Here is a 27,264-nt window from a genome sequence, read left to right as displayed (position 1 = left end):
ATGAGCTTTCTCTTCAGTGCTACTAATATCAGTGATAGCAGCCGGTTTCTCAACTTGAAGAGCCAAGTCAAGATCCAATACACCTAAGTGAAATTGGACTTGTTCACTCCAATCAGGGAAATTTAATCCATTAAAGACCAGAACAGACGTAGCGAGCGAGTGTAAAGATACCGGAACGGGGACTGTAATTAATACATGCTAATCATTAATGCTTTGAGTCATAAATACAGATTCAGACTTTAATCATCATTCTATGCATATTATTGTTCTCCTTTGGGAGATCCATTAATACACAAACATAAGCATAATGATGCTAATAATTGTAAATCTTTACTGATAATTAAAATATGCATCAACTAGAATCATCTACTACCTTTGGGTATTTAAATAAATCTAGCGAGCATACAAAATTATCTACAATTATACTCATTAATTATAAGAACAAATAATCATCTTTGGATGATACAAAATATCTTATAATAATGAATTTTCAATTAACCCATAAATTAATTATTCATAATTTAGCATCCATACAATGAGTAATTGAAATAAAATCATTAATAATTTGAAATTAAATTAACTTTAAAATTTTGGTCACTTTGGTGACTAACAAAATTTATCATAATTAATTTCAAATAATAATGATAATAATAACCTTAATTTGTTATTCACCATACATAACATCCTTGTTAAATTTAATTTAACAATATACATTTATTCACATAAAATTTATTATGTGTCATAATTAAAATTGAAAAAACTTAATTCCAATTTAAGTGGGTAAAATTTTTCTTAATGGAGAACATACATAAACTTTAATTCTCCTTCATTTACACAATTAATTTATTATATTGTATGCTACTGGAAACTTTCATCTTGCAAAGTTTGCATTATTTTCCATATAAAACAAGGAAAGTAGCCTTTCATGTGCGTGTGTGGCAGACCAAGTTTTGTAGACAATACATATTTCATTCTAATATTTTATTATAATGCACATAATAATAGAATGTGGCACACGTTGGTTTTCATTCATGTGATGCTTGGACCATTATCATTCATATAAAGAAAAGCAATTCTTTATTCACATGCAGACAAAAAATTTGTCTCTTTCTTACAATTGTTAAACTTTAATAATTAACAATTGGGCATCACTTTTACCATTTGCATTCCCATTCCCGTAAACTTTATCATAATACTATTCATGGCAAAAGTTGAAAGCACCCAATGCACCACACCATACGGCAAACAAGGTTTGTCCAACTTTAATTTTTTTTTTTTTTTTTTTAAATAATAGTATTTTGGCATTATTCAACTTTGCACTTCCAGTAAGCTTTCACACCTTCAAACTCACGTTACTATTCATTATCTTCTACCTTTTGCACACCATTTCATTATGCAGCTTTTTACATATATAACTTGAAGGATTTATTCCAGCATCATAATTTCATCATTTCTTAGAAAAACCCATGAATCAAATTTCCTTATTCTAGGAGAATCATAAATCTAACAACCTAGTGCTCTGATACCACATGTAAGTTTTCATTTTCTTAATTACATGACATTAGGATCTTAAGAATTTATGATTCTCACTACAACAAACATAATTACATAATCAAGATTAAGAAATCACTAACCTTGATCCATGCTAATTGGTTCTTGATTTCCTTTGCTCTAGATCTTCAACTCCTTACTCAATCTATCCCTTGATGCTAACTTAATTCTCTCAATACTTTCTTGATGGTGTGTTGAACGTGAGAGAGCTTCTTTTCTTATGTGCATCAGGGACAGAACCCTTCACCATTCTTATACAACTTCCATCAAGTTGTAATTGCCATTAAGTCCCTCAAATATATTAAATCACATTTTAACCCTTATTTATTTTCACATGAGTCACTTAATTGTTAGGTAATTCTAACAGTGAAGACTTCTACTGGACCAAGCTGCTACTGCTGTGTGCTTGCTGCTGTTCTCCATCCAGCCAATGAATCCATGAACGGTGGTTGTTGTACAGCTCCAACCTTCACCTCCGTGTGCTAGCAGTCCGGCGGAATCTCCTCCCTCTTGGTGGCTGTTCCAAGCTGCTTCCTTTTCTTCCAAAGTCAAGGCCGTGACACTACTCCATCTCCTTGGATGTTAGCTGCTGCCATTCCTCAACACTTCATTTAAAATCACTTCCCTTTTCCGTGTGGGCCGTGAACACCTATGCTGAATTTAACTTCATGTTGTGCTCTTGGATGAAGAAACACGTGAGCTTTGTGTGGAATGGAAGAGCAAATAAATCTGAACATCTTTGCCAAAGTGTGGTGAGTTGCACAAGGTGGTCCCCCTTCTATTTGATTCTTACTTCAAATAAAATTCAGAACTTTTCTTGGCCGTGATATGCTCACTAACCATCAACTAAATGCCAAAAAGAACTTTGAATGTGGAATAAAACTTGAGTGGTGGCCCATAGGTTGTCTCCATTATAAATTGACAAAATAAACACAATGCAAAGAGCACTCTTCTTTTTATATGACCGTGACATTGATTCTTGTTTTTCTTAGGAACCAAATTGAAAACAAAAGAATTTTGCTTTGCATTATTTTTCCATGACCGTGAGCTTCCAAGCAAAGTGGTCCCTCCTTCATTTAATTTGCCAATCGTGAATTGTCCACATAGGCATGCTATTGTCTTCCAAAACCGTGGCTGCACTTAGAACTTCCCTTCACAATGCTAATTCAGCACTTGCATTTTGGAGTTCTTCTTACGTGACCAATTGATTTACTTCTCAAAGAAAATTCCAAGCAATGGCCGTGTGATGCATAAGTGGGTTCCAAGTTTTGCTTCTAAATGATCAATTCCAGCCACCATAATTGCTAAACAACAAGCAAACAATGCAAACACATTAGAACACTCAACAGTAAGCACTGAACTGACATAGGAGAGTAAAATAAATACTGGGAACAGCACAAAACGAATTTGAACAAAGTAAAAACTATACGTGAAAATAGACATCCAGACGAAACTATGAAAAAACATTGCATGCAAAACGGATAAGAATTGAACTCAAACGAAGACACACAAGTTGACACAACATTCACGCAGCACTGGTAATCGTTTACAGCACCCCTGTAAACGATTACCCGAGAGGAATTGCAAATTTGTACAGAAAGTCCAACACAGGTACTCAGTCAGGTGAACACAGGTCACCATTGGCAAAAAAACTGACTTTTAGGCACTTCTGCCCCTGTCTGAGGCTTGTTCAGGTGTTCCAGTGGTGGGAGAGGGTGGATGGTGATGTGATGTGAGGCCAAGAAGTTTAAATGTCCAAAAAATATTTTCCAAAATTTTTCCTGCACTCAATAATGTAAATAATTCGTTTCAGATAATTCAAATTAATTAAAATAAGAATTTCTGATCGGATTAGGCTCAATTCAGTAAAATGGGAAAATACTGGACAAATAAGCACAATTCCCTGATTAATTCTAGCACAATAAACTAAATGAAGTGAATAAAATAATGATTCATCAGTGAAATTACGCCCAAACCTCTAATTCAATCCTCTTCTCGACTCCATTATTCACAAAATTGTTTTTCATTTTTTATTTTTTTTTTCAATTTTTTTTTTTCAGTTTTTTTTTTAGTTTTTTTTTGGTTTTTTTTTTTTTTTAACTCAATTGTAAGAGACAAAATACACAACATATTTACAAAAATGAAACACGAAGAGGAACCAACTCGCCAATTTACTAGAATCCCCAAGGAGACCACACTTGTTCCCAAAACACTTCTAAAGCTCCAAAATTTCCTAAGGTTTAGATAATCATGGCTTTTCACTTAGGACTATAGTATGAGCTTCAAAACAAAGAAATGGATACATTATAGGCTCAAAGGGGTTAGCAAAGGATAATAACCAGGTAGGATTATTTGGCTAAAGAGGCTCAAGAATAAAATGCCTTTATCATTTCTAAACATGCATATTAATCAAGTATATCAAAAAGAATCAAGCCAAGGCATATGTGCAAGCATTCAAGATACATATCACACAAGAAAGAAAATAAAGTGGCTCAAATCTCACACAGGGTGTTCGTCATAATCAAATCAACCTCTCAAACACATAATCATCTTTCCAGGCAGAGAAAAGCAAGGATTACAAACTATAAGTATTAAGTAAGTGAAGCAAAAATCTACAACTTAGACATCATCCAGAAATCAAGAGAAAAATGTAAAATTTATTGTACTCAAGACACACTAAAACAACTTAAAACAGAAAAAATTTAGCACACCAAAACAAAAAATTTCACACACAAAATACATACTAATAGAAACTAACAGAAAAATCAGAATTTCTCCCCAGTAGACCACACTTAAATAACACAATGTCCTCAGTGTGTTACAATCATCAGATTATCAATTTCAGAGCAGTCAAATAATATAGACAAGTGCAATAAAAAATTAGGAAATGGGAAGAAATTTTAAGTAACATCCATCAGTAGATGTTATCAGTGACAGCCATCAGCAGATGTCGAAATCACCTAGCACCCATCAGTAGATGCTAATTAATTTTTATTACTAATTTTTTTATTTTATTTTATTTTATTTTATTATTTTTTTTCTGAAAAAGGATACCGGTACTGTGACAACAGTCTCGGTGGCAACGACCGGAACTGTTGCTACAGTGGAAACAATTTGCCTATAAATAGGCCAATCTCAGCGCCTGAGTGGCATTTCCTGACTTCCCACTCTCTCTCTGCTCCTGTCTTCTCACTGTTCCTCTCTCTTCTCTACTCCTCTCTCCTCCTCTCTCTTCTGAGCATCTGGAGTCTGCGCGGAGCCTCTGCCACCGCGCCTTCTGAAGAGTCTGAGAACTTCGAGGAGCCTCTGCAAGCCCTACTACTCCAGGTAAGTCCTCTACACCTGGATCCCTTTTTCTTTCTGCTTGCTTTACTTTTCCTGCCGTCTCTTTGCTTCATTTTTCTTCTTTCCTTTCATTCTGCTTATTCTGCTGTTATGCCTTCCTGCTTTCCTTCTTCTCCTTTTCAATTTTTTTCTAAACATATAAAACACTTAAAACACATAAAACACAATTGTCTTAAAACTTAAGGGGTATATCGGCTGGAAACCAGACGTTAATCTCCCTTCGTTTGAAGGTATGGCAGAGACAATCGGGTAGAACAACGCCACGTACCCCACTTAAAAACTAAATAAACACAGAAACAAAATTAAAACAAGAATAACACGGACAAGGACAACTAGACGTAGATCCGTTTAGGACCCTTTTGCAAGGACCGTGAAACAGATCAAAGACCAGACACTGAAACATCAAATACAGACTGGACAAATAAATCTAAAAGGAAACAAGAACAAATAAAGAAAACACAAAACTAATCTAATTTTTTTTTATGCTTTTTTTTATTATTATTATTTTTTTTTTATATGTTTTGTTTTTCTTTTTTTATGTTTTTGTTCTTTTTATTTTTATATATTTTTTTTCATTCATTTTTTTTTTATGAAATAGAAAACTAGAGAGGCATGATGAGTGAGATAGAATCAGAGAGATACACCAGTCAGCGGTGGCGTCCTACCGAAAATCAGACCCAGATGATGACCAGAATCTACAACTTTGGGGTCACACACCCAAGTAGAGCGCAAGTTGTCGAGATCACGTCTCGACTAAGGATGTTCGGAGATGCCAGCGAATACAACGTGCACTGCTGGTTCAACAACCACGGCAATCGGGTCAGGCGCTGGCAAGCGGAGATAGACCCCACTGGCACTCAGTTTTCACAACTGCCGCTATATATGTACGGTAAGACTCTGATCAAATATCCATTTTTATTGAAATATTCCCCTTCCATTATTAACACAATTTTTTTTTTCTTTTTTTTTTTGTTGAAAGAATACGACTGGGTGATAATGAGAGCACCGAGGCTGCTGGATCTGTTTCTCGTTCCGATCATCATCGATGACGATAGGGACGAACGACAAATCCCTCCACCCATGCTTCTCACATTCCGAACCAGAGCTCCCTCAACGGAGCTCTCCCTTAGACCACCATAACCAGCTCGAGAATTCTTCCAGTTTTAATGTTTTATGTTATTTTTGTTTTTTTTTTATGTTTTTATTGGCCAAGTGTGGCCAGAATAAGGGTTGTAATATGAACACTTAATTTTTTTTTATTTATGTTTTTATTTATTATGGTGTGTAATATTAACGATCAGAAATGATCGACCCCCGGACAACTTTAATTTCACATATATCTACATCAATTTCATTTTCAGATATGTTAAATCTCCAATTTTCCATTACTGTAATTTTTGCATTGATGAATGAAATCTTTCTTAGTCTAAACAAAATTTTCAATCAAAGATCTGTATGAAACAACTAAGAAATTATTTTACAGTGAAGAAAAATAAGGAAAAAAAATATGAGATCTGAAGTGAAAATTTTTAATGAATTATTGGTATGAAACTGAGGGTCGAAATAAAATCAAGGACTACGCAAAACAATTTTTTGAATTTTTGATTTTTTTTTTAAGGATAACAATTTGAAAACTAAGAAAGAAGAAAAAAAAATATACATATTAGAATACAGATTTGGCACGCTTTAAACAAAAAATTTTATCACAAATTTTTTATGTTTTATTTTTTATGTTTTATTTTTTTATTTATTTATTTATTTATTTATTTATTTTATTTTTTTTAATTTTTTTTTAAAGATAACAATTACGAAAACTAAGCAGAAAAGGAAAAACAAACTTAAAAAAAATGCAGAATCTCCCCCAGACCACACTTAAACTACAATGTCCCAAATCAGTTAAAGGCATAAGATCATCAATTGAAACTTAAACATATAAAGGACAAATGTAATAAAAGTCAGAAAACGGGGAAGAAAGAAAAAGAAAACTCCCCTGGTCAGGGTGGTAGTTGCCAATTTTGGATTTGTAGGGAGATGTTCTTCTCTTCAGGATCCAGCATGAAATCATTGAGGACGAACTGCTTCATCCTCCAAATTTGATCAAGCAGTGAAATGTCCTCCACCGCCGGATCTAAACCACAAATATTGTTACTGAGCGGATTCAGCAGGTGCCTGTTGATCTTCAAACTATCAGTGTCAGCACCTTTGTTTTCCACTGTGGGTGCATGCTGATCAAATTCATATATACCTCCTGCAATATGGTTAGTGCAAAATGGTTCCGCAAAAATGTCATGCAGAGGTATAACACCCAATCCTAGTGTAATAGGCTGAACCTTAGATAAATCCTCATAACATGAATCAATTTTAAAATTACATGCATTATCAACCACAGACTCAGATTCATGTTCAGTGCATGAAGAATAAACATTCGAATGTGATAGTAAAAAGCGGTTCTCATCATGCACAGAGGAAAAATTAAAATCAGACTCAGTAACAATATAGTCATTAGCATACCAATCATCATCACAATCAACATAATAATCAAATTGTGGTATGCTTACCTCCTCTTCCTTGAAGATTTCTAGAGTGTGGGAAGATGAAGGTGGTCTACCTGGTTCAGCACTACTGCTTATTCTTGCCTGGTCCTCAAAATCTTCAGCATTCTCCTCAAGTGCAAGAATGGCCATCTGCCTAATCTGATTACTTAGATTCTGCATTGCAGCTTGAGTTTCCTGCTGGATCTTCATGCTCTCTTGCTTGAACTTGAGATTCTGCATGGTCATCTGCTCCAATAACTCCTGCAATGTGGGTTCAGAAGTTGAAGGTTGAGGAGTTGTTTGGGCAGAAGCATTATACTGCTGACTCTGATATTGCTGGACTGGTGAAGGCATGAAAGGACTCTCGAATGGTGGTTCTTGATAATAATCTTGTGGGGTATCGTACCATTCGTTGTTAAGATCGTTCCACTCAGGATCGTTGATGTATCCATACTGCTCAGGGGAGATTTTGCTTACAAATTGATGTTCAAGATATCCCCAATCGGTAACAGATCCTAGAGGAAGAGAGTCTTCCCAATCCTTAGCTGCTCCGTGTAATGAGTGCGGAAATGCCCTCAAGAAAATGTGATCAAGAGGGACATGTGGAGGCTTCATTGAAGAGCAAATGTTGTGGAACTCCTCCAAATGTCTATGTGGGCATTCTCCAGCAAAACCATGAAACTTAGGGAGCAAATATATCAGTCCAGTGCTAAGAACGCAATGAATATCATCCTTTGTAGGTTGGACCGGCTCACTAAGAGCGCTCTCAAGAATTTCAGGATGATCCATATAATTCTCATCATAAAATTCAACAGAAGTAAAATCACAGTAATATGCAGAATAAGAGTCATAGCTAGAGGCATCCACAGAATAAGCAGTATTCACACAGCCAGAATAGGTAGACATGAAAAAAATAAAATAAAAATAAAACAAATAAAAACTAAATACTAAAAATTACTAAACAGATAAATCACAACACATTTATACATGTTACATGCACACAAAAGACAAAACAAATTTTTTTTTAAAATTTTTTTTTTTTTAATTAACAGACATAATACAAAACACAACACAATAAAAATATAAAAGACAAAACATATATATTACAACCACGTAATAAAACAAAAATAGTAAAAATCTAAAACAAGAACCTGGACTGAAGTGACAACGCCGCCAAAATTTGCTGAAGGTGTCGTTGTCGCCTACAAGAATACAAAACACAAAACACACATATTAACAGAACAAAAATTTACACAACAAGAATCTAAAACCAAACCGTCATTGGTCCCCGGCAACGGCGCCAAAATTTGGTATGACTGTCGCGGTCATACAAATTTGATGTGCACGAATTAATGCAGTATATTACTAGGAAGTGACTCCTAGGTCGTCTCTCAAGGACCAATTTCTGTTCGGTTCAGTCTCAGATTTAAACACGAAAGTGGGGGTTTTGTTGGTGTTTTTGAATGCGAATAAATTAAAATGAACTGAAAAATACATTGACATAATTTAACAGTGCAGAAAAACATTAACGATAAATTTAACAGATAAAAACATTTAACTGAAAATGGAATTCATCACAAATTGAATACTTAAATTAAAATTCTTAACCGTACAAGAGAGAATGAAATGAGCAACGACTGTGACACTACGGAAATAAAATTCTTCAGACTGTGAAATGAAAAACTAAGCTTGGTACTGGAAAAGGAAAAGGAAGAGGCAGAAGCCTCTTCCCAGGCCGTGAGTTTCTTAGACTACACCTAAACTACACTAAAATCTACTTAATTCTCCTTTGCTGCCCATTCCATTTTATAGCCCAGAATTCTGAACCCGTGAGCTTTCCTTGTCTCCACCAAGATTTTGTTTTTGTTGCTCCCGTATCAATCTTTCTTGACTTCTTTCAACTGTTTGCAAAGAAATGGAATGGGGCCCTCCACTTGTATAGACTAATCTTGTCATCTTCTACACATCATCTGCTGAATAGATTACTGCTTCATCTTCAACTCATTCCCGTGAAGCTCCCTTGGACGTGCTGGAATGGTGCTGTGCTGCTGCTCACCTGAAGAATCACTGTTGGACGGGTGGAGCTTGGATGGTGGATGGTGTGAATACTTGAGCCTGGATGAAGGTCTGGATTCATGGAGGCTGGACGTGAGCTACTCTTTGTTCCAGCTCCTTGCTGCTGGGTGCTTCGTTATTCTGCTGTCAAACCAGGCCGTGGTGCAGCTGGCTGAAAGCCTCCCTCCAAGCTGTTGATTCCGTGCTTCAAGATTCATCACCGAGTGCACCTCTTGAACGTGCAATGGATGAGCTGCTTCATGTGTTGTTGTTTCTTCCATCCAGCCAATTAAATCACGTGAGCTCCTTCCAGCTGTGGGCTTTCTTCTTCTCTGCATACATCTTCTCCAACGTGCTGGACTGATGGAGGTTGCTGGACTGGGAAACTGAGAGTGGCGGCTGGAGTTTGAAGCTTGCTGGACTTGCAACCAAGCTGGATGCTCTTCTTCTCCAATCAGCTGTAGCCTCCATGCTTCCAAGCTGCTGTCCGTGTTCTTGCTTCTACTGCTGGCGTGAAGCTGTAGCTGGTGTGAAGCTTCTTGTGCCGTGGCATTCCCCTTAGCATTCTGGAATTCATTATGAGCTTTCAATCGTGGCTCCCACTTTTATTTACTTTGGTTGATGTTTACCAAAATAAATTGTTTCATATGGCCACCCTGCAACTTCTTCCAAATAATTGAGAAAACCGTGACCTCCACTTCCTTAAACGGTCCCCTCCATATGCTTCTTAAATTTCAAGAAAGTAGATTCCTCTTTGATAGCTGTCTGTGTTTTGCCGAGAATGCTTATCCATGTGGCATGCATTGAAAACAATATTTCCATGTTTGCTAGCTTATTGAATATGTCGTGTGCTTCTAGAAGTGTGGCCCTTCCATTATCCTTCATCATTTGACAATGAATGAATAGGCATATTGGCCGTGAGTTTTTATGTTGTTGTAGCAATGTCACTACAAAAAAATTAACACCACATTACAAAATATAAGCTTAAAATAAAACTTTGCAAAATAGAATTTCCAATGGGTCCTAAGCTGTGTGGTGTATGTTGCCAAACCAATTTTGCTTCTACAAATTTATGTCACATTTATATGGTAGTCCCAAAACATTTTCAAAATTTTCCTGTAATTTATAATGCAAATAATTAGCTCAGATAATTCAAATTAATTAAAATAAGAATTTCTGATCGAATTAAGCACAATTCAGAAAAATAGGAAAATACTGGATATTTAAGCTCAATTCCCTGATTAATTCTAGTACAATAAGCTAAGTGAAGTGAACAAAATAATGACTCATCACATAGCATATAATTTCAATATCAAAATATCATAACTTAGATTATCCTAGTCACAACCTTACAATACAACACAATATTCAACTCATAACTTAGATCATCACCACCTAGACTATAATATTCAACTCATAACTCAAATCATCACCACTCAGACTATCAAAGTCACAATATTAGTACCTCATATCATAACCACTCGGACTATCAAAGTCAAAATATTAAAACCTAATATCATCACCACTCATACTATCAAAGTCACAACATCACAGTATTAAACTCACAACTCAAATCATTGACACAAGCTTCTGTTGTTTCCTTGAATTTTGTTGTACCAAACTTGTTTCGCAAAACAGGGCGATTCGAGTCGTCTTCCATCGCAACTTCAGACCTATCTCTCCGACTCCTCAAGGAATTACGAGTAAAAACTTCGGTTAGTCGTACCCACCAAGCACTATACTCACACGAACCGAAGTCATTGGGCGAGACATTCAACCCTCTATAGTCCACACGCATGAGGAAAGGGTGACACTCGAATCTCAATCTCCGTAGAGACTCAACACACTATCGTATCGCAATACGAACACGATCGATTCGACAAAATTATAAGGAAATGACAGAACGCTTGCTCTCACAATTTTACCATCACACTCGAACCTCAGTCTCCGCAGAGACTCAACCCACTATTGTATCGCAATACGAACATCATCGATTCAACAAGATTCTAGGGATATGACAGAACGCTTGCTCTCACAATTTTACCATAACAACCATCACCATCATATATAAAGTCAACTAAATTCATTGACTAACAAATAATTAAATAACTTAATTTAATTATTTATCCTACTGTCGCACCCCTCTGAAATTACTAATTTCACACTTCCATCAACTATAACAACATTTCTTGGGCACCCCCACTTTTTACTAAATTCCCAAAAACACCTAATAACGATACACCCCTTTTTGGACTATAGGGCTAGCTGTAGTAAAATTATAAAAATTGGAAGTTTAACCACGCTCTGGTCTGCTTTGCTTTGACCTTTGATGACTATTTTGCTCAGTACTCTCTCTACCAAACTCCAATTGAGTTGACTCTTGACGTTTTGGAAACTAGACGCAAATATCTTTCTTTGGACACAAAAATCGTAATTTTTGAACTATAGGGCTAGCTGCAGTAAAATTATTAAAATTGGAAGTTTAATCGTGCTCTAGGTTGCTTTGCTTTGACCTTTGATGATTATTTTACTCATTACTTTCTCTACCGAACTCCAATTGAGTTGACTCCTGATTTGTTGGAAACTATACTCAAATATCTTTACTTTGACTACTCATAAGACTATTTTGGACTTCGGGAAGGGTCTCAAATAAATCTCAACATGTTAACTTTAATCCCAACACACAAGGAAGAAAGCATGCAACAACATTATATTGTTACCTTCTACCCATCATACACTATGTCATATCCCAAGTTAAACACCTTACCTAAATATTTCTCAACATTGATTCTCATCACAATTTATTATATAATACCACAAAATAAAATACTTAAGGTAAGAAATCATTTTATTTATACGGGTCTTACATTTAACGTTCAACTACTGAATAGCTAATTTTAAAAATGACCAGTGATATTTTTGTAAATAAATGCAATTATTAAACGTCGTTTAAAATTATAATTCGACATAAAAGGATATAAAACGTCGAATGCCCCAACGTTAAAATGTTAGTGAATTCAATAAAAATTTGAGCGGGAGATTGAAAATTCTTTCACTTTATCTTAACGCGCGAGACCCTTTTCTCTTTCAAACTTTTCTCGAACGAAGTTTGAAGACCATCACAGGTAATCTTTCTTTCATTTGATACAAATGCATGTTAATTAATTACTTTATGTATGATTTTCGTTTGTTTTGACCGATTATTTTCGTGCTCTTATTCTTCATAGGTGCATTCTGCTTTTTAAGTCATTGGTAACGACATCTTATTCCGACGAATTCATCTTTTGAATGTTAGTTTTCGTTTTTATTTTGAAGAACTTATTTGTTGAACTTGTTTGTTATTTTTTTAAAAAACTTGTTTGTTGTTGTTTGGTTGAACTTGTTTGATGTTGTTGTTTGTTGTTGATACTACGTTACACGTTCATAATTCTTGCTTTATAAAATACCAAAACCTAAAGTTGGTTGTTTTTCTATTTTTCGGATCTCGTAGAGTTGTAAAAAAGGATCACAAAAACAAACAAAATTGATTAACGTCATATATTAACAAAATTCGTCATATGTTGACAAGATTCAACATTAACATCAAATTTAAAATTCGACATCAGTTTAACGCCTCCTAATATAACGTCTTCTACAGATTCATTGTCAAAAACCCAAAATATTGATCATTATACGCGATATTTATACTAATGGAGGTTCCAAAATAATAACATTATCTTAAAAGGATTTCAATCTTCTATTTAAGATATCATTAAAATCATGACAACAGTAATTTTCAAAAGAAACAATAGCTTAAACAATGAGTGATTACTTTCTCACACCTTTATTTTTAAAAAACACCTAAGTGAAGAAAAAATTAGTTAAACTGTTTATGCTTCGATTCTTAAACAATGTGATTATTGATCCAATTTGTCCAACTTGACAAATTCAGTATAATTCAAATTTAATACTTTACAATTCATATTTCATAATTTAATCATTAGATTAGTCGAATTCAAACTTTTCAAGTTACAAGTCGGTTGAGTTTTTTTTTTAATTACAAATTTATATTAAATTACATTTTTAATGAAATAACTATCTTTATTATGAATAAATAACATAAATAAGGTAAATATCTAACCACAAAACTAATATGTATAATTTTAATAATAATATTATAATAGATTTTATATTACTTATTATTATTTCAACATAATAATATCATATTAAGAATAAAATTTTAAATTTTAAATATATTTAGGAATTTATAAATATTAAAAATATAAATTTAGGTTGGATGAGATATCCATAAAATTTTAATATAAAAGTTATTAATTTTATTCAATTTTACCCTGATATCAAATCCAACCCAAATATATATTTACATGTTCTTGGGGTTGGATATCGGTTAAGGATATTTTCTCACTCCTACACTACATTGTTCAGAAAGCCAGGAGATCTCATCAAATACCCATCCAGCAAAAAGGGAAAGGAAAACCTCCTACGGCAAATATTAATATATTTCTTTCATAATGTAATAAAAAACACTTTTAATTTAATAATTTTAATTCTATTAATTTTAAATAATTAATATCAATGTATATGTATTTAATTTTTCAGGAATTGTTATTTTCATTGTAAAAAAAATTAACCTTACAATCAACATAAAAGATTTTTAATTTTACAAAATCATAAAACAAGGTAAAACAATCCATTTAAGGATAATTATTACGCATGCTAAGATTATTTTATTTTAATAAACACACATGACAATATCTAAAAACCAAATTATTTTAATTATTAATAAAATTCAAACAAAATTAATAAAATTAAAAAATATATAATAAAATCATAATTTCTTTTGTACAAAAAAATACATCAATGTTATACCGAATTAACTATTTATCAAAACAAATTAAGAAAAAAAGAAGATTGTTGCAAAACTTTCATACCCATAAGCAAATGTTGTATTACATTATTGCGAAAAACATATGAATGAGTTACTTTTTCTTATATTTAAATCTTAATAAAGCAATTCAGAATTTCCTGTTTGGAGATTTACTTAAATTTAAATATTTGATAACTTATCTTACGATCTACATAACCTAGAACTTACTATCTTATGTATATAATTCTTAAAATATGACATATATATACATTTCTATTATCATATTGCATGTGCAGTAGAAACTAAGCTAAACCAGATACAATCTATCAAATAAACATAAGATTAATTTCGACATATACAGAGTAAGGTTGAGTATTCAAACTTCAACACAAGTTCAAAGAAAATTTCTAGAGTGCAGTAAAAAGGTAATATAATAAAATTTTCCATAAACTTGAATAAGCAGAAGGAGTATAATATAAGGGTGATCTAAGGTCCAACTGTGTCAAAATTGATTTAGAACTAAAATTCAGACCCCAGCAGAATAATCACAAAGCAAATCTCAGTCAGCTTTCTAGAAGACCAAAGGCAGTAATAAAAAATTATCATGGATTTTGCCAAACTATAACTACTGTGAAGAAACCACCGTTTGTTCATCATCATCATCTGTTCCAAAGTACCTATCTCCAAACTCCCCCATGCCAGGTATGACACGGAAATCTTCATTCAAACCGATTTCAATCTCAGATGTTACTATCTTTATTCTTGGAAAACTTTTGCATACAACATGCACACCTTTAGGAGCCTGAAAAGATGCAGAGATAAAATTAAAATTATATAAATAACACAATAATAGAGGAAAAAGAGATAAAGGAAACAAGACATTGGCAACACTTACAGATATGAGATTAAGAAATATAATGTTGGATTCAGGAACACCTTTTCTTATGAGTAAAGAAATTGCTTGAACAGCAGAATTACCTATAGGATGAAAAATGTTTAAGAAGCTAATTCAATGAAAAGCAAAACCAAATATCAATTTCTCTTAAATCTGTTCTTGCTTCAATATGGTGGCAATAGGCAGCACACACTTGCACCTTCAAAACAAAGACAATGACAAACCTGTGCCAAGTATAGGGTCCAACAGTAACACATGCCTGTCTGAGATATCATTAGGCAACTTTTCATATATTAGCTGCTCGTTGATCAAAGATAAGATATCAGTGCCAAGAAATAAAACTGAGATTTGTGCTAAAGCATACATGCAGTGGACAAACCTGCTGACCGTTGTCGCCTTCCCTGTGAATTAGAATTTTACCAATCTTGATACCTTTGCAGCATGCCCTCAAAGCATTCTCCATGCTCTCCCCACTGAAATGAGAGTACGTTAATTATATGATAACAGAACATGAATCTAATAAATTATAAACTGCGGAGGTACAAGTTCACATCAACCCCATTTCTTAAGGAATGACATTAATGTTGTGTTTGGATGAAGTAATGTAGAAGGATAATTCATTTATTTGAAGAATTTAAAATTCTTGTTTGGATACAACAATTAAAAAAAATTCAAATTTAAAACAAGTCAGTCTAAGACAAAGTTCGAGCCAAAAGTCGAGCCAAATCGACTATCACAAACGTTGAGCTAAGTTGACCCAAACTAACTAAAGTTGAGTCAATCTGGCTCGAAAGTCGAGACGAGTCAATCTAACTCGAAAGTCGAGCCGAGTCAATGTGGCTCGAAAGTTGAGAGTGAGTCCATGTGGCTTGAAAGTCGAGAGTCGAGTTGATCTAGCTCGAATGTTGAGCCGAATCAACCTAGACTAAAAGTCAATACAAATCATCTTGAATCAAAGGTTGAGCTGACTCAATTGAGCAAAAAGATAGAGTTGAGTTTGTCTTAAAATAGAAATTAAATTGTTTTATCCAAACAAGAAATATTTCAATTAATACATCCAAACAAACTATTTAAGAAATGAAAGGAATTCAATTGAGTAATTCAAACTATTTAGGTATTTCAATTTCTTGGAATTGTTATAATTCCTCATAATGGATTTGATACTTCTGCTCTGGACAAGACTAATACCTTCTGATTACAGAGACACCGCACAGCCTTTTACAAAAATCAACACCAGTGTATACTGAACCTACATGAGGACAAGAAGCAACAGTTACCATACCATGCGAAGGTTCTAATGAGAACAAACTAAATGTTTTAGACAAATCAAATAACAAATATGACAACTACAAGGAAACATACGCAAAAATATGACAGACATTTGGTTTGTTCACACCATCAATAAAGTTCCTCCACATTGAAGAACCCAAAATGCATGAATTATTTGTTGTCTCCTTTCCACATTGATTCATTCATGAAGTAGAGCATTATGCCATAATACCATTATTTCATATCAAATGGAGGCATGAAAAAATAAATCATTAGAGGGCATACACGAATGCTGACATTTTTTAATCAACTTCAATAATGTTAGAACCTCTGCCAAGACTACTATTTAAGGCATATGATAACAGAAATCTAGCACCAAAAACTAGATAAACTAAAATTATAGCCATAGCCATTTTTAAAATATAGCAAAGCGCTCATAGCTTATGTATTCCTCATTTGGGACAATACACCAACACATGATAACCTCGACATCGAATGTACATGTTATCCACAACAATTTGCATTCAAAGGAGAGAACGGAGCATGTACAACAGCAATAAAAAACCAGATACGGAAGTAAAAATGTTCATCTAAATACTGTTGCCACAAAGATCAGAAAGAAAAAAATATCACAGAAACGTGCACATCACAACAATCTTACGAGGAAAGTATTTAAAAAGATAAGATTACCAGTGGGAGTGACTACTTGTTTTTCTGTAAATGGCAGATGCCCCAAACCATGTTCAACAACCTGGTCAAGTTCAATTATTATGATGTCATATTGCCATTAAATTCATAAACAAAAAAAAACAAACTTATTTACTTACCAATCGAATCAACCGATCAGAGTAAAATATAAAATCATGCTTTGTTGTTTGAGAATCACGTATCAGCGTATGCATACCCCGTATCTGCATATTAGCATTGACCGAGATGGTGTAACTTAAAAGTAAAAATCAAATATTGGTGTTTACTACGCGGGATCACCGAAAATGTCCATGATCAAGGGGTACCTGAAAAGTTGATTGAATGACATATAAATTTGGATATATTTTACACAGGTCATGTTGACCTAGCTTTGTGCGAATATGCTGTACAATCAAATCAATGGCCACATGATTATCTCCTCCACGGGGTATAATTATATCAGCATACTTCTTTGTTGGAAGAATAAAGTCATCAAAAGCTGGCTTCACAAATTTTGAATACTGCAATAAATATTACATAAAAGTCAGCTGCAAACCATTAATGGTTAATATTAACCATGAAAATCTAATGAATAATAGCATAGCTTGACAAATATTTATAAACAAAAAGAATCTTTAATGACTTAATTCCATACAATCATATGTTTCTATATTAAGGAATTTGCACAGTAACCAACCAGCAGCATGAAACTAAAAGTAATATTTCTAAATCCATGCATTGAAGTAAATATAGCAAGATGAAAAAGAATCAAGAAATAGTCAAAAGATGTTACGCAAATGGTGTTGTAGAAAGTTGCTACCTGATCAAGAACTGCTCCAATATCCCGACTCTTTTCATTAGTATCACGCCTAATCCTTCTTGCCAATCGAACATCAGCATCTGCACTGAACATTTTAAAATGTGAAGTAACAGCTTAACTCAGTATTTCAACAAAGACACATAAGTAAAACAAGTACAAGTTGGAATTTGATGGTCAACAATTTTAAACATCAAGTTTATATACAGGCTTAGAAAGTACCTAGGAGACTCACAATAATAATTTAATGAAGTAACAAAGGACCAACAAATAAATGAAAAAAGTAACAATATGAAGATTGGTCAAAGTGTAACAAATAGGCTCATAGTGCCCCGAACCCTCAAAGTTTCTTAAATGATATAAAACAATATGAAGAATACAATTTTCCTATATCATAATGTGAATTATAGGGGGAAGGGAAGAAACTAATTCCAAGAGATGAAAAAAAGTTAATCTTACAACATATCTCATTTAAATTAACAAATGCAGCACAACTTAAAATAAATAAATTCTGAGTTAAATATGGAAAAACAATATTAAAGGACCTGTGTCAACAAATATCTTCATATTCATCAACTCCCGAACACGTGGATCATGGAAAGCAAGGATGCCTTCTAAAATTATGACATCCGAAGGGTTCACCTGAAAACACGTTAAAGCAACACAATGAAAATAGAATGACAACAACTTTTTATAAGCTAAAATATGCATTTCAATTATCACATAGATATATTTTATACTTCAATTTGTACTAAAAGAAGAAAACTTTTCTTTTGAATGTTGCAACTTCACAAGTATTAAGTCTATCTTGAGTTGTTTAGCATTTTAACTAAATGGTTAAAACTTCTAATATAAACAGAAGTTCCAGAGATATACCCTTCTTAACACATCACTCTTGTAAGTCTTAAAATCATACTTCGGAATATCTACTGCTTCACCATGCTTCAACTTGTCCATAACGCACAGCAATTGCTCAGTATCAAAAGCATCTGATTCAATATCAAAACATAAGTACAGGAATATTAACACAGTTCCTTTAATAAAATTAAAATGTCAATATTTTCACTTGTCTCTCTACCCCATCAATTTTAAGAAACATTTTAAGAGAAAGAAAAAGGTGTTCACTCTATAATATATTTACAATGTCATCCAATCACTATGGTAAGTTCGTTGACTTTTACAGAAACATCTCAAAAGTCAGTGCATTATCATTAACTAATGTTTTAATTCACTAGCATGTAGCTTTAGTTAACGAGTTCATAATTAGTTTACTAGAATAACAAAAACATGAGAATGAACAAATGTTTTGGATCCTCATTCTAAAAAGTAAAAAAATGCAAGTTAATAAAAGAGACAAGGCCGTAGAACATTCCATTATACTTTAATATGAACGAATGTCAGTAATGACAAAAAAGTGAACTACCAGGGTGGTCAAAGTTGAAATCCTGTACTCGTGTAAGTTCCTCCTCAGACAAGCTATGGTAAAAGGAATCCTGTCATAAATAGTTTATTTATTAAGCTCAATGTATCAAAATAAGCACAAGAAATGTATGGACTAAACTTGGCAACATGCCACCCAAAAAGAAGTTGAAAGAAAGGAATAACTAATAGAATGAATAAATAGAGATAATCAATGACATGATAGGCAAAGAAATAACATAAGAGTATATTTTGACTATATTACGCAGAGAGACATGTGTGCTCTTGATATCAGCAAATTGTCAGAAAGAAGCTTAGACGAATACTAAAGGAATAAGAATAAACAAAAATGATATATTTTGTTGTGAATGGGGTCAAATTTACAATAATGGTAATAAAAACATTCCTTAAAATTCTTTGAATATCAAAGGAAAACAGAATCCCAAGAGATTCAGATCATGGATAGAACAGGATGCATATAGGGCCTGATGTAGAAACCAATCAATTGTTTGTTTTCAATGATCACTTTAATATATTTTTTCAACTTGATAATTGAGAAGTATAAACAGAAATAATTCAATACCTGATTAACAAGTACAACTCGTTGATCATGAAGCTGTTGAATGATCATATCACAAACTGCTGTCTTGCCAGATGCTGCACCCCCAGCAACACCTGCATCATAAAACATAAGCAAGTTAGAATCATTAAGATAAAGGAGAAGTTGTAAGAATTGAAGGCAAGGTATCCAAACTTAGCACCTAGAGCTATGAAAAAGCTCTAGTCCAATTTAATTGGCAGAATTTGAAAAGCACAAAAGGACCGTGTGACATTGATATTAGTTGAAATGTATCATCCCATAACTAAGCCATATATCAGATGCTATGTAACTAAACTTCATGTTAATTTTTAATAGCTCCAACAAGATGAATTTGTGATTTACATTCAAAGCAGACATGTTTCTGCCCTGAGTAGGTCAATTTTCACACAAAGGCACAGGTTTCAAGTCAAGAAACTCTATAATTCAACTAGTACAAAATTGTGCTTTAACATAAGTGATTTTGTTCATGTACTCTGTACACAACTTCAAGGCCTCGTGAACTTATTCGGCAATCCACCACAGGAAAACACACCTATGACAAAAGGTTGTTTATACATGTCAGATTCCGAGGTTGTTGGTTGTTCTATGCTGTCCTTTCTTTGCTCAAAACCATCCATGTGAAATCCAGAAAAATGAACCTCGTTAGAAGACTCCATTAATTCTACAGCAGACTTAGCATCCATTGGCAGGCAGAGAGACCTGGAAAAAAATAATAGTTAAAAATTACACATAGAGAAATGAAAATAGAAACAATAAAAGTCACCAAGACTAATCTGAATCTAGTATGAGGAGATATAGTGAACAGATTAACCACCATCTTTTAACCAACTTTACAGTGTACGTATACTTACACACTAATGTATTAAAGATTGGAGTTCATTAGTTTGCCACTATCTGAAGAAGCATTCATATTAAGTTGTACATAAACTGTTAATTGTGAACAATTGGATCAAGTCAACCATTTTAGCCTTTGGTACTTTTAGTCACTATTTTTTAATTGAAGACTAAAAATTCATTTTTCCTTTTTTGCAAATCATGACTTTGCATTGACTAAATTAGAGTAAAGAAACATGGCATTCCTTTTGTCTTCCACTATCATTACAGATTGAGATTCTCTGGTACACTATCTTTGGACCTTGGTACCATTTTTAGTAATTGCAGATTATCTAAGGCTTTCAAAGCATATATGCATACACCAAGGGAATCCAAAAGGTTTCTCAGACCTCCCAGCACCATTTTCATAAATCTACCCGAACCCTATAAATAGACTAAGCACCTCCAATTCTTCAAGTATATCAGAAAGTTGTGCATCCCACTATCACTTTGCCCCAGTCTATTATGGACCAGAAAAATGTAACACATCATATTACTTTTCCAGCATATACATCAAACACAAAATTGTGCTCACCCACTCAGGAAAATCCTTTCAACAAAGTATCCAGCAATAATTCAAGTTTCCAAATAACAAAACATCACAGAGGGCAAATAGGATAAAGAACCTACCTATGCAAGTAACAACCAAATAAAACAAAAAAAAAAAACTTATGCTTACCCACTTCATCACTGAGTAAAACAGACAAACCCCAGTCATCACAGCCCAAAATTCTCTAATGGGTTTTCCACAGCCAAATCCAGATCCAAGAAAAAGAGAAAAAATATGGCAAATATTGTAGTTGCATAATTCATCAAAGTTGAACCCCAAACAATCCAACCAATGCACACAATAATTGTTATACCAAATAGACAAATGCTGATTCCTAACATACCTGCTGAGTGGAAGAATTTGACAAAAGAGGGAAAGAGATGCACAGCAATAGTTGAAGGGTGAGTTATTTACTGCAAACAGACAGAGATGAGTTAAGCATAAATGGTTTCGTACAATCCCTTTGTTTTGGTTTGGTTTATATACAATAGTTGTTGGCAAATGGACCCCATTTTTTCTACAAAATTACCACCTTCACCTACCATTTTAATTTTATTTTATTCTCTTTCTGATGCCAATTGTCCATGAAATTCATAACTTTTAGAAATAAAATAAATAATTAAATACTCATTTTTTCATTTACATATTTTTGTAATCGTACAACTTTTTACCATTTTTAAAAGATTCGGATATGGACAAACATATTGCTGTAAAGTTTTTTTTTTTTGCTCTGAGGATGAACTGAAACTTATCTATTCATCCTTTCTCTGTTTTATCTGGGTTGATTTTATATTAAGTTTGAATTTGAGTTCGTAAAATTGATTTTAATTAAAATTGAATAACCAATGTTTAAATAGTCTATTTTAATAATAAATGGGTATAAACCAATATGAAACTTTATTTGATATAAAAATTATTAAAGTTGTTTTCATTCAAAATTAATTTTTCATATTGAGTGAATTTTTTAATCTGTAATTAAACGTGAATAGTTACTTAAAATCATTTTAATTATTTTTTTAACAAATTTTGAATAGATTTCAAACTACTAATTATTTTTTATATATATCATGATTACATTAATACTACCAAAAACATAGATATAAAAAATCTAAAGTTAAATATTAATTTACTATTATTAGACATTAATTCTTAATTTTCATTCACTTAATAAATTAAATGCAAAATATTTTTTTAAATATGTTTTTAACGTCTTTCCTTGTAACCAATCATAAAAAGCTGTCTATAATTACGTTTCCACAAAAGAAAAAGTGGGTAAATATACGAGTAATTCATCACGCTTTTAAACATATTACTGTAATATGATATTAATTATATTTTAGTTCAAAATGCGTAAAAAAGATAAATTAAAAATAAAAAAGAAATATATTATGCTTTAGTTTAATATATAAATATTTAGTTATTTTACAATTTAAATGTTACAATTATTAAAATAATTAATATATTTTAAGTTATAAAATATTAAAAATAATATTATATATATATATATATATATATATATATATAAACGAAAACTCATGAAAAATCAAGAAAACAGGACAAATTAAGGGGTTTTTAAAATAAATCATCACTGATCAAATTCTATAGTGTGGTTTTAATGTCATAATTAATCAACTTATGTAATTACCTTTCTCATGGCGATAATTTTTCACCTATTTCTTTAAATGAAGTGATAACTATTAAAAAGATATTATTAAAAAGCTTTATAGTGTTCATATTTATATTTAAAACATTTTGGTTGATGAAAAAAATTTAAATTATGAAAAATATTTACAAATTTGTGAACACGATACATAATAAAAATTAGGTTTAATACTATTTTGGTTCCTCGAATCATGATGTTTGTTTAAAGTTGTTCTATCCTTTAAAAAAAAGTTTAAAAATGTCCCAATTTGTGTAACGGTGTAGTTGTCCTCCTAGCCAAATCTGAATGAACAGTCCAGTTAGTGATTGCGTGGTATCTCAGCTAATAAGGACTGTCACGTGGTAGTCCTCTTCCCACCCAAATTGGGGTTCGCGAGAAATGCTCTCTCATTTGCGATGGCTGCTGGTTCTTCCATTGCACAAAGGAGCTCGTGGGGGCGTGATTAGAGGGGATTCTTATGTTGTGGTTCCATCTCTATTTCCAGGTATGTAGATTGATGGAGATGGTGGTGGTTTGCAAGAACGCGATCTAGGTTCTTCGAGTTTGTGGAGAAGACAAAGATGGAGAAGAATTGCTTGCGGTGCGCGAAGGTGATGGAGGAGATGAACTCACCGTTGCGACGCTATTTAGGTTAGGATTTTTGAATGTTGGCTGTGGAGGTTCGGATTAGGCGATTTGGTTGCTGAGTTTTTTTGATTTCTAATGCAGGTTTTGAATCGAGGGAGAAGGAACTCGCGATTAGGTTTCGAAGGGGTGAATCGCGATTCTGGTTTGGGATGTTTCTGCAGGCATTGTCGCAATTGAAGGAGCATGGTTGCGATGGAGGCAAGACACGATTTAAAGTTTGATGCGTTTCTGATTGGTAAATAGTGAAGATCGATGGTGGTTCTACAATTCAGAACGAAAATGGTGCGATATTCGCGCATGGAGATTAATGCTGTGATAACTAGGGAGGTTTGATTGCTCAAGTGTGATGGCGCGCGCTAATGGCAACATGGTGGCCCTGTGATGTCTCTTTGCACGAATCCTAACCCTTTTCACATTAGTTGTCAAGTCAATTGACCTCATCATGTCACGTAATCACTAATTGGACAAATCATTCAATTTTGATAAAAAAAACATCTACATTGATAAAGTTTTTAATGTTAATAACAAAAATAACTGCATGAAATAATTTTACATTTTTTTTAAAAGTAAAACAAATTTGAAGAGCCGTCATGATTCTAGATATCAAAACAAGTATTATGTCTAGAAATTACAACTAAATCTAGTATTTAAAAAAATGTTTTTAAACCTTAACATTTGGAGTGAACTTGGATTTGGTTTTTCAAATTTGAAAAAAAAAATACTTTATTTTAGTTTTTGAACATAGAATTTAAGGGATTAAATCAGTTTTATTTGTTTTTAGTTGCTAAAATATTTTTAAGATACTGAACATGTGTACTTATAAACCTAAATACTAAAATAACTTTTACAATTCAAAAGGCTAAAATTGGATTCTTCTTAAATTTTTAAGTTTAAAAACGTGATTATCTTTGTTGGCAAAATCTAACTTCGATTTCAGTCATTTTAGTAAATTATATTAAAACATATATTAAACAATATTGTTTAGAACGATTTCAATATAAAGTTGGTCCAGATTGAAATAAGTAGTATAATAAACTCCATATTTTAAATTTTTTGAGTAGAAAGTAACTTTTTGAATTTTTTTAAATCTTAAATTTATATAAAAAACAAAATTGAAAGCGAAATATTTTTAATATTTGAATTTTATGGTTTGAATAGATGAATGTTGAAAGTTTCCAGAATATTTCTGTATTTGAAATTGACTTGTATAGGAAGTTGAAACGTCACTGTACGTTACTGCTGACCGTGTGTGTGACCCAAAGCTTATCACATGTTTTCACAATCTACGTAGGCACTGATTCGGATGTGGGCCCGGTTACTTTTAAAGAAAAGTTATATTATTTTAAAACTAGAATTGAGATATTTTTTAAGAATTAATATATTTTCTATGGATCAAATTATTTTCAAAATTTGTATTTCAGCTTTTAAACTTAATTTATATATTAAAATTAAAATATGATTTTTAAAATTATTTAAAAACAAAAAATATATTTAATTTTTTAATCTTTAAAATTTATTTTTATTTTATTTTCTAAAATACTTGATCAGTTTCTAACTTTTTTTGTAAAAAAAAATGTATTTTATCACATTTATCTCTAAATGGTTTAGACAGTATTTTATGATGAAAAAGCTGTATTAGTGCAGTGTTTTGCAAGGTATAGAAACAGAGTTTTTAAAAATATAAATAGTTCTAAACTAATACCGAAATTTACATATATAAAAAGTAAAAGCATATTTACCATAAAATTGGTCATTTCTTTTCTCAAATGTTCCGACTAGAAGTAAATATATAGACATCATCATTAACGACCATTTAAAAAATTATATATGTTTATTTAATTATAACGCATATTATTTGTTAAAATACACATCATTGTGAGAATCAGAAATAAGTTTTTTATAATAGAAAAGGAATTTTTATTTTACTTAAGTTCTCTCTTTTCCTTTCCTTTTTCTCTTTCATAAAATTTAACTTCATTTCTTATCTTCTTCAAAATCTAAGACTAGTGATCATTATGAAAAGTTATACCAAATACCTTAATAAATTTCATCTTTAAGTACGTTCAAATTTATGTTATTTTTGTAAAGTAAATATGTTTTTTCTTATACATGTAATTTTTATGTAATTTTTCTAGATTGCATGTAATTTTTCAATTTTATAAATGAAATTTTATCTAATTGTTATTTTAAAATTATTAAATATATTATCTTTATTTTATCTTTAGTTAGTTTGTTATTATTTCTTATTTGTATTTTGAATTTAGTTTATATTTCTTCTACTATATGTGTATATTCAATACGAGAGAGATTATTCGCATACATAATTTTCACTATATTCAACATGGTATCTAGGGGAATATTTTTTGAGAAAAAAACTTTTGTTGTCTATGCTACTATACTCGTCGCTTACAACATCGTCTACCGTTGTTGCCAATAGTGTTGTTGTCTACAATTGCCACTATCAGAGTTATAGTTTCGATCAATGATCACACAATTTTGATTGTCTCGGTCAGACGACCATTGTGCCATCAAATGCCTTCATCGGAACTCTTATGCGCTCCCAACACCTTTTAAAGTTGTGGATCTGCTTCCTTTTTCATCGTGCATGGTGACACGTCTCGTCTCTCCTCATGTAGTTATTCAGAACATTAATGTTGCTCTTTTTTTTCCTTTTCAGGTGCTTGATTGGAGAATATTAGATTCTTAAGGTTTCTCTCTCATGTTCATCCATGACTTCTTCCGTTATTGTCTTTTTTGACTTCCTTTTTATCACCATTACCTTTGACCTGTCTATATATACTTTTTCTCCCGTGTGGCAAAGATAATTTTTCTTAGTTTATTTTTAGTCATGATGACTCTTCAATAATGATTTCTTTATACATTGGATGTCAACAACGCATTCACTATATTCAACAAAAATCATGCACTAGTTATTGATGAGACTTTTGTTGTGTAGCTACAATAATTTTTGAAAACTTTAATATTTTATAGTTAATTCAAAAAAATTTGTTTGCGTAAAGTTGATAATGTTTTTGAGAAAAACGAGTTTGATATGGTATTTTATGAATTGAGATGGTAATTAAAATTTGAGTAATTTGATTTGGACTGTGAAAGTAGTGGTGGGAAACTGTTGAAATAGAAAAATTAATTGTGAAAGAAATATTAGGGTTAAATATGTTTTTCGTCCCTTAAGTATCACACGATTTTGGTTTTAGTCCCTACTCAAAACTTTGATGGTTTTAGTCCTTGTAATTTTGAAACTCTTAGTATTAGTCCTTAAAAATGGATGGCGTTAAGTTTTAGTAGATGTGGCAAACGCCGATGCCAAGTTTCATGCCAGCTGCGCTCTGCACTCTCTGCCACGTTAGTTTTCTTTTTATTGATGAGATTAAGTGGCACGAGTTATTGATCGAAATCAGATTAATAAACACTTCTCCTCCAAGGACATAATCTTTTTATTCCCGCATTGAATTCGACCTGAATTCCCTTTCATTAAACTCTATTCTCACGC

The 27,264-nt window shown here is 32.4% G+C and overlaps 2 protein-coding genes across 2 annotated transcripts; both read right to left on the bottom strand.

Moving 5' to 3' along the window:
* Nucleotides 1-6,596: 6,596 nt before the first annotated feature.
* LOC148201992 (uncharacterized) lies at nt 6,597-8,336 on the bottom strand. The gene has a single exon (XM_088109499.1). The coding sequence runs from the start codon at nt 8,334-8,336 to the stop codon at nt 6,891-6,893; it is 1,446 nt and encodes a 481-aa protein (XP_087965625.1). The 3' UTR covers nt 6,597-6,890.
* A 6,434-nt stretch (nt 8,337-14,770) lies between these two features.
* LOC124838054 (uridine kinase-like protein 4) lies at nt 14,771-21,934 on the bottom strand. The gene is made up of 15 exons (XM_088109964.1): nt 21,807-21,934; nt 20,573-20,739; nt 20,023-20,114; nt 19,444-19,513; nt 18,897-19,009; nt 18,566-18,662; nt 18,024-18,103; nt 17,530-17,724; nt 17,344-17,427; nt 17,207-17,267; nt 16,436-16,496; nt 15,627-15,720; nt 15,472-15,544; nt 15,248-15,330; nt 14,771-15,154 (listed from the first exon to the last, which is right to left on the bottom strand). Exons 2-15 carry the CDS (start codon nt 20,721-20,723, stop codon nt 14,978-14,980), a joined length of 1,431 nt encoding a protein of 476 aa, XP_087966090.1. The 5' UTR covers nt 20,724-20,739; nt 21,807-21,934; the 3' UTR covers nt 14,771-14,977.
* Nucleotides 21,935-27,264: the final 5,330 nt, after the last annotated feature.

This window comes from Vigna umbellata, chromosome 3 (assembly GCF_029865625.1).
Source record: "Vigna umbellata cultivar VRB3 chromosome 3, Vumbellata_1.0, whole genome shotgun sequence".
In the NCBI taxonomy this organism is placed as follows: Eukaryota; Viridiplantae; Streptophyta; class Magnoliopsida; order Fabales; family Fabaceae; genus Vigna; species Vigna umbellata.
Note: the sequence above shows the minus strand (reverse complement) of the source record. Positions and strands in the feature narration are given on the sequence as shown.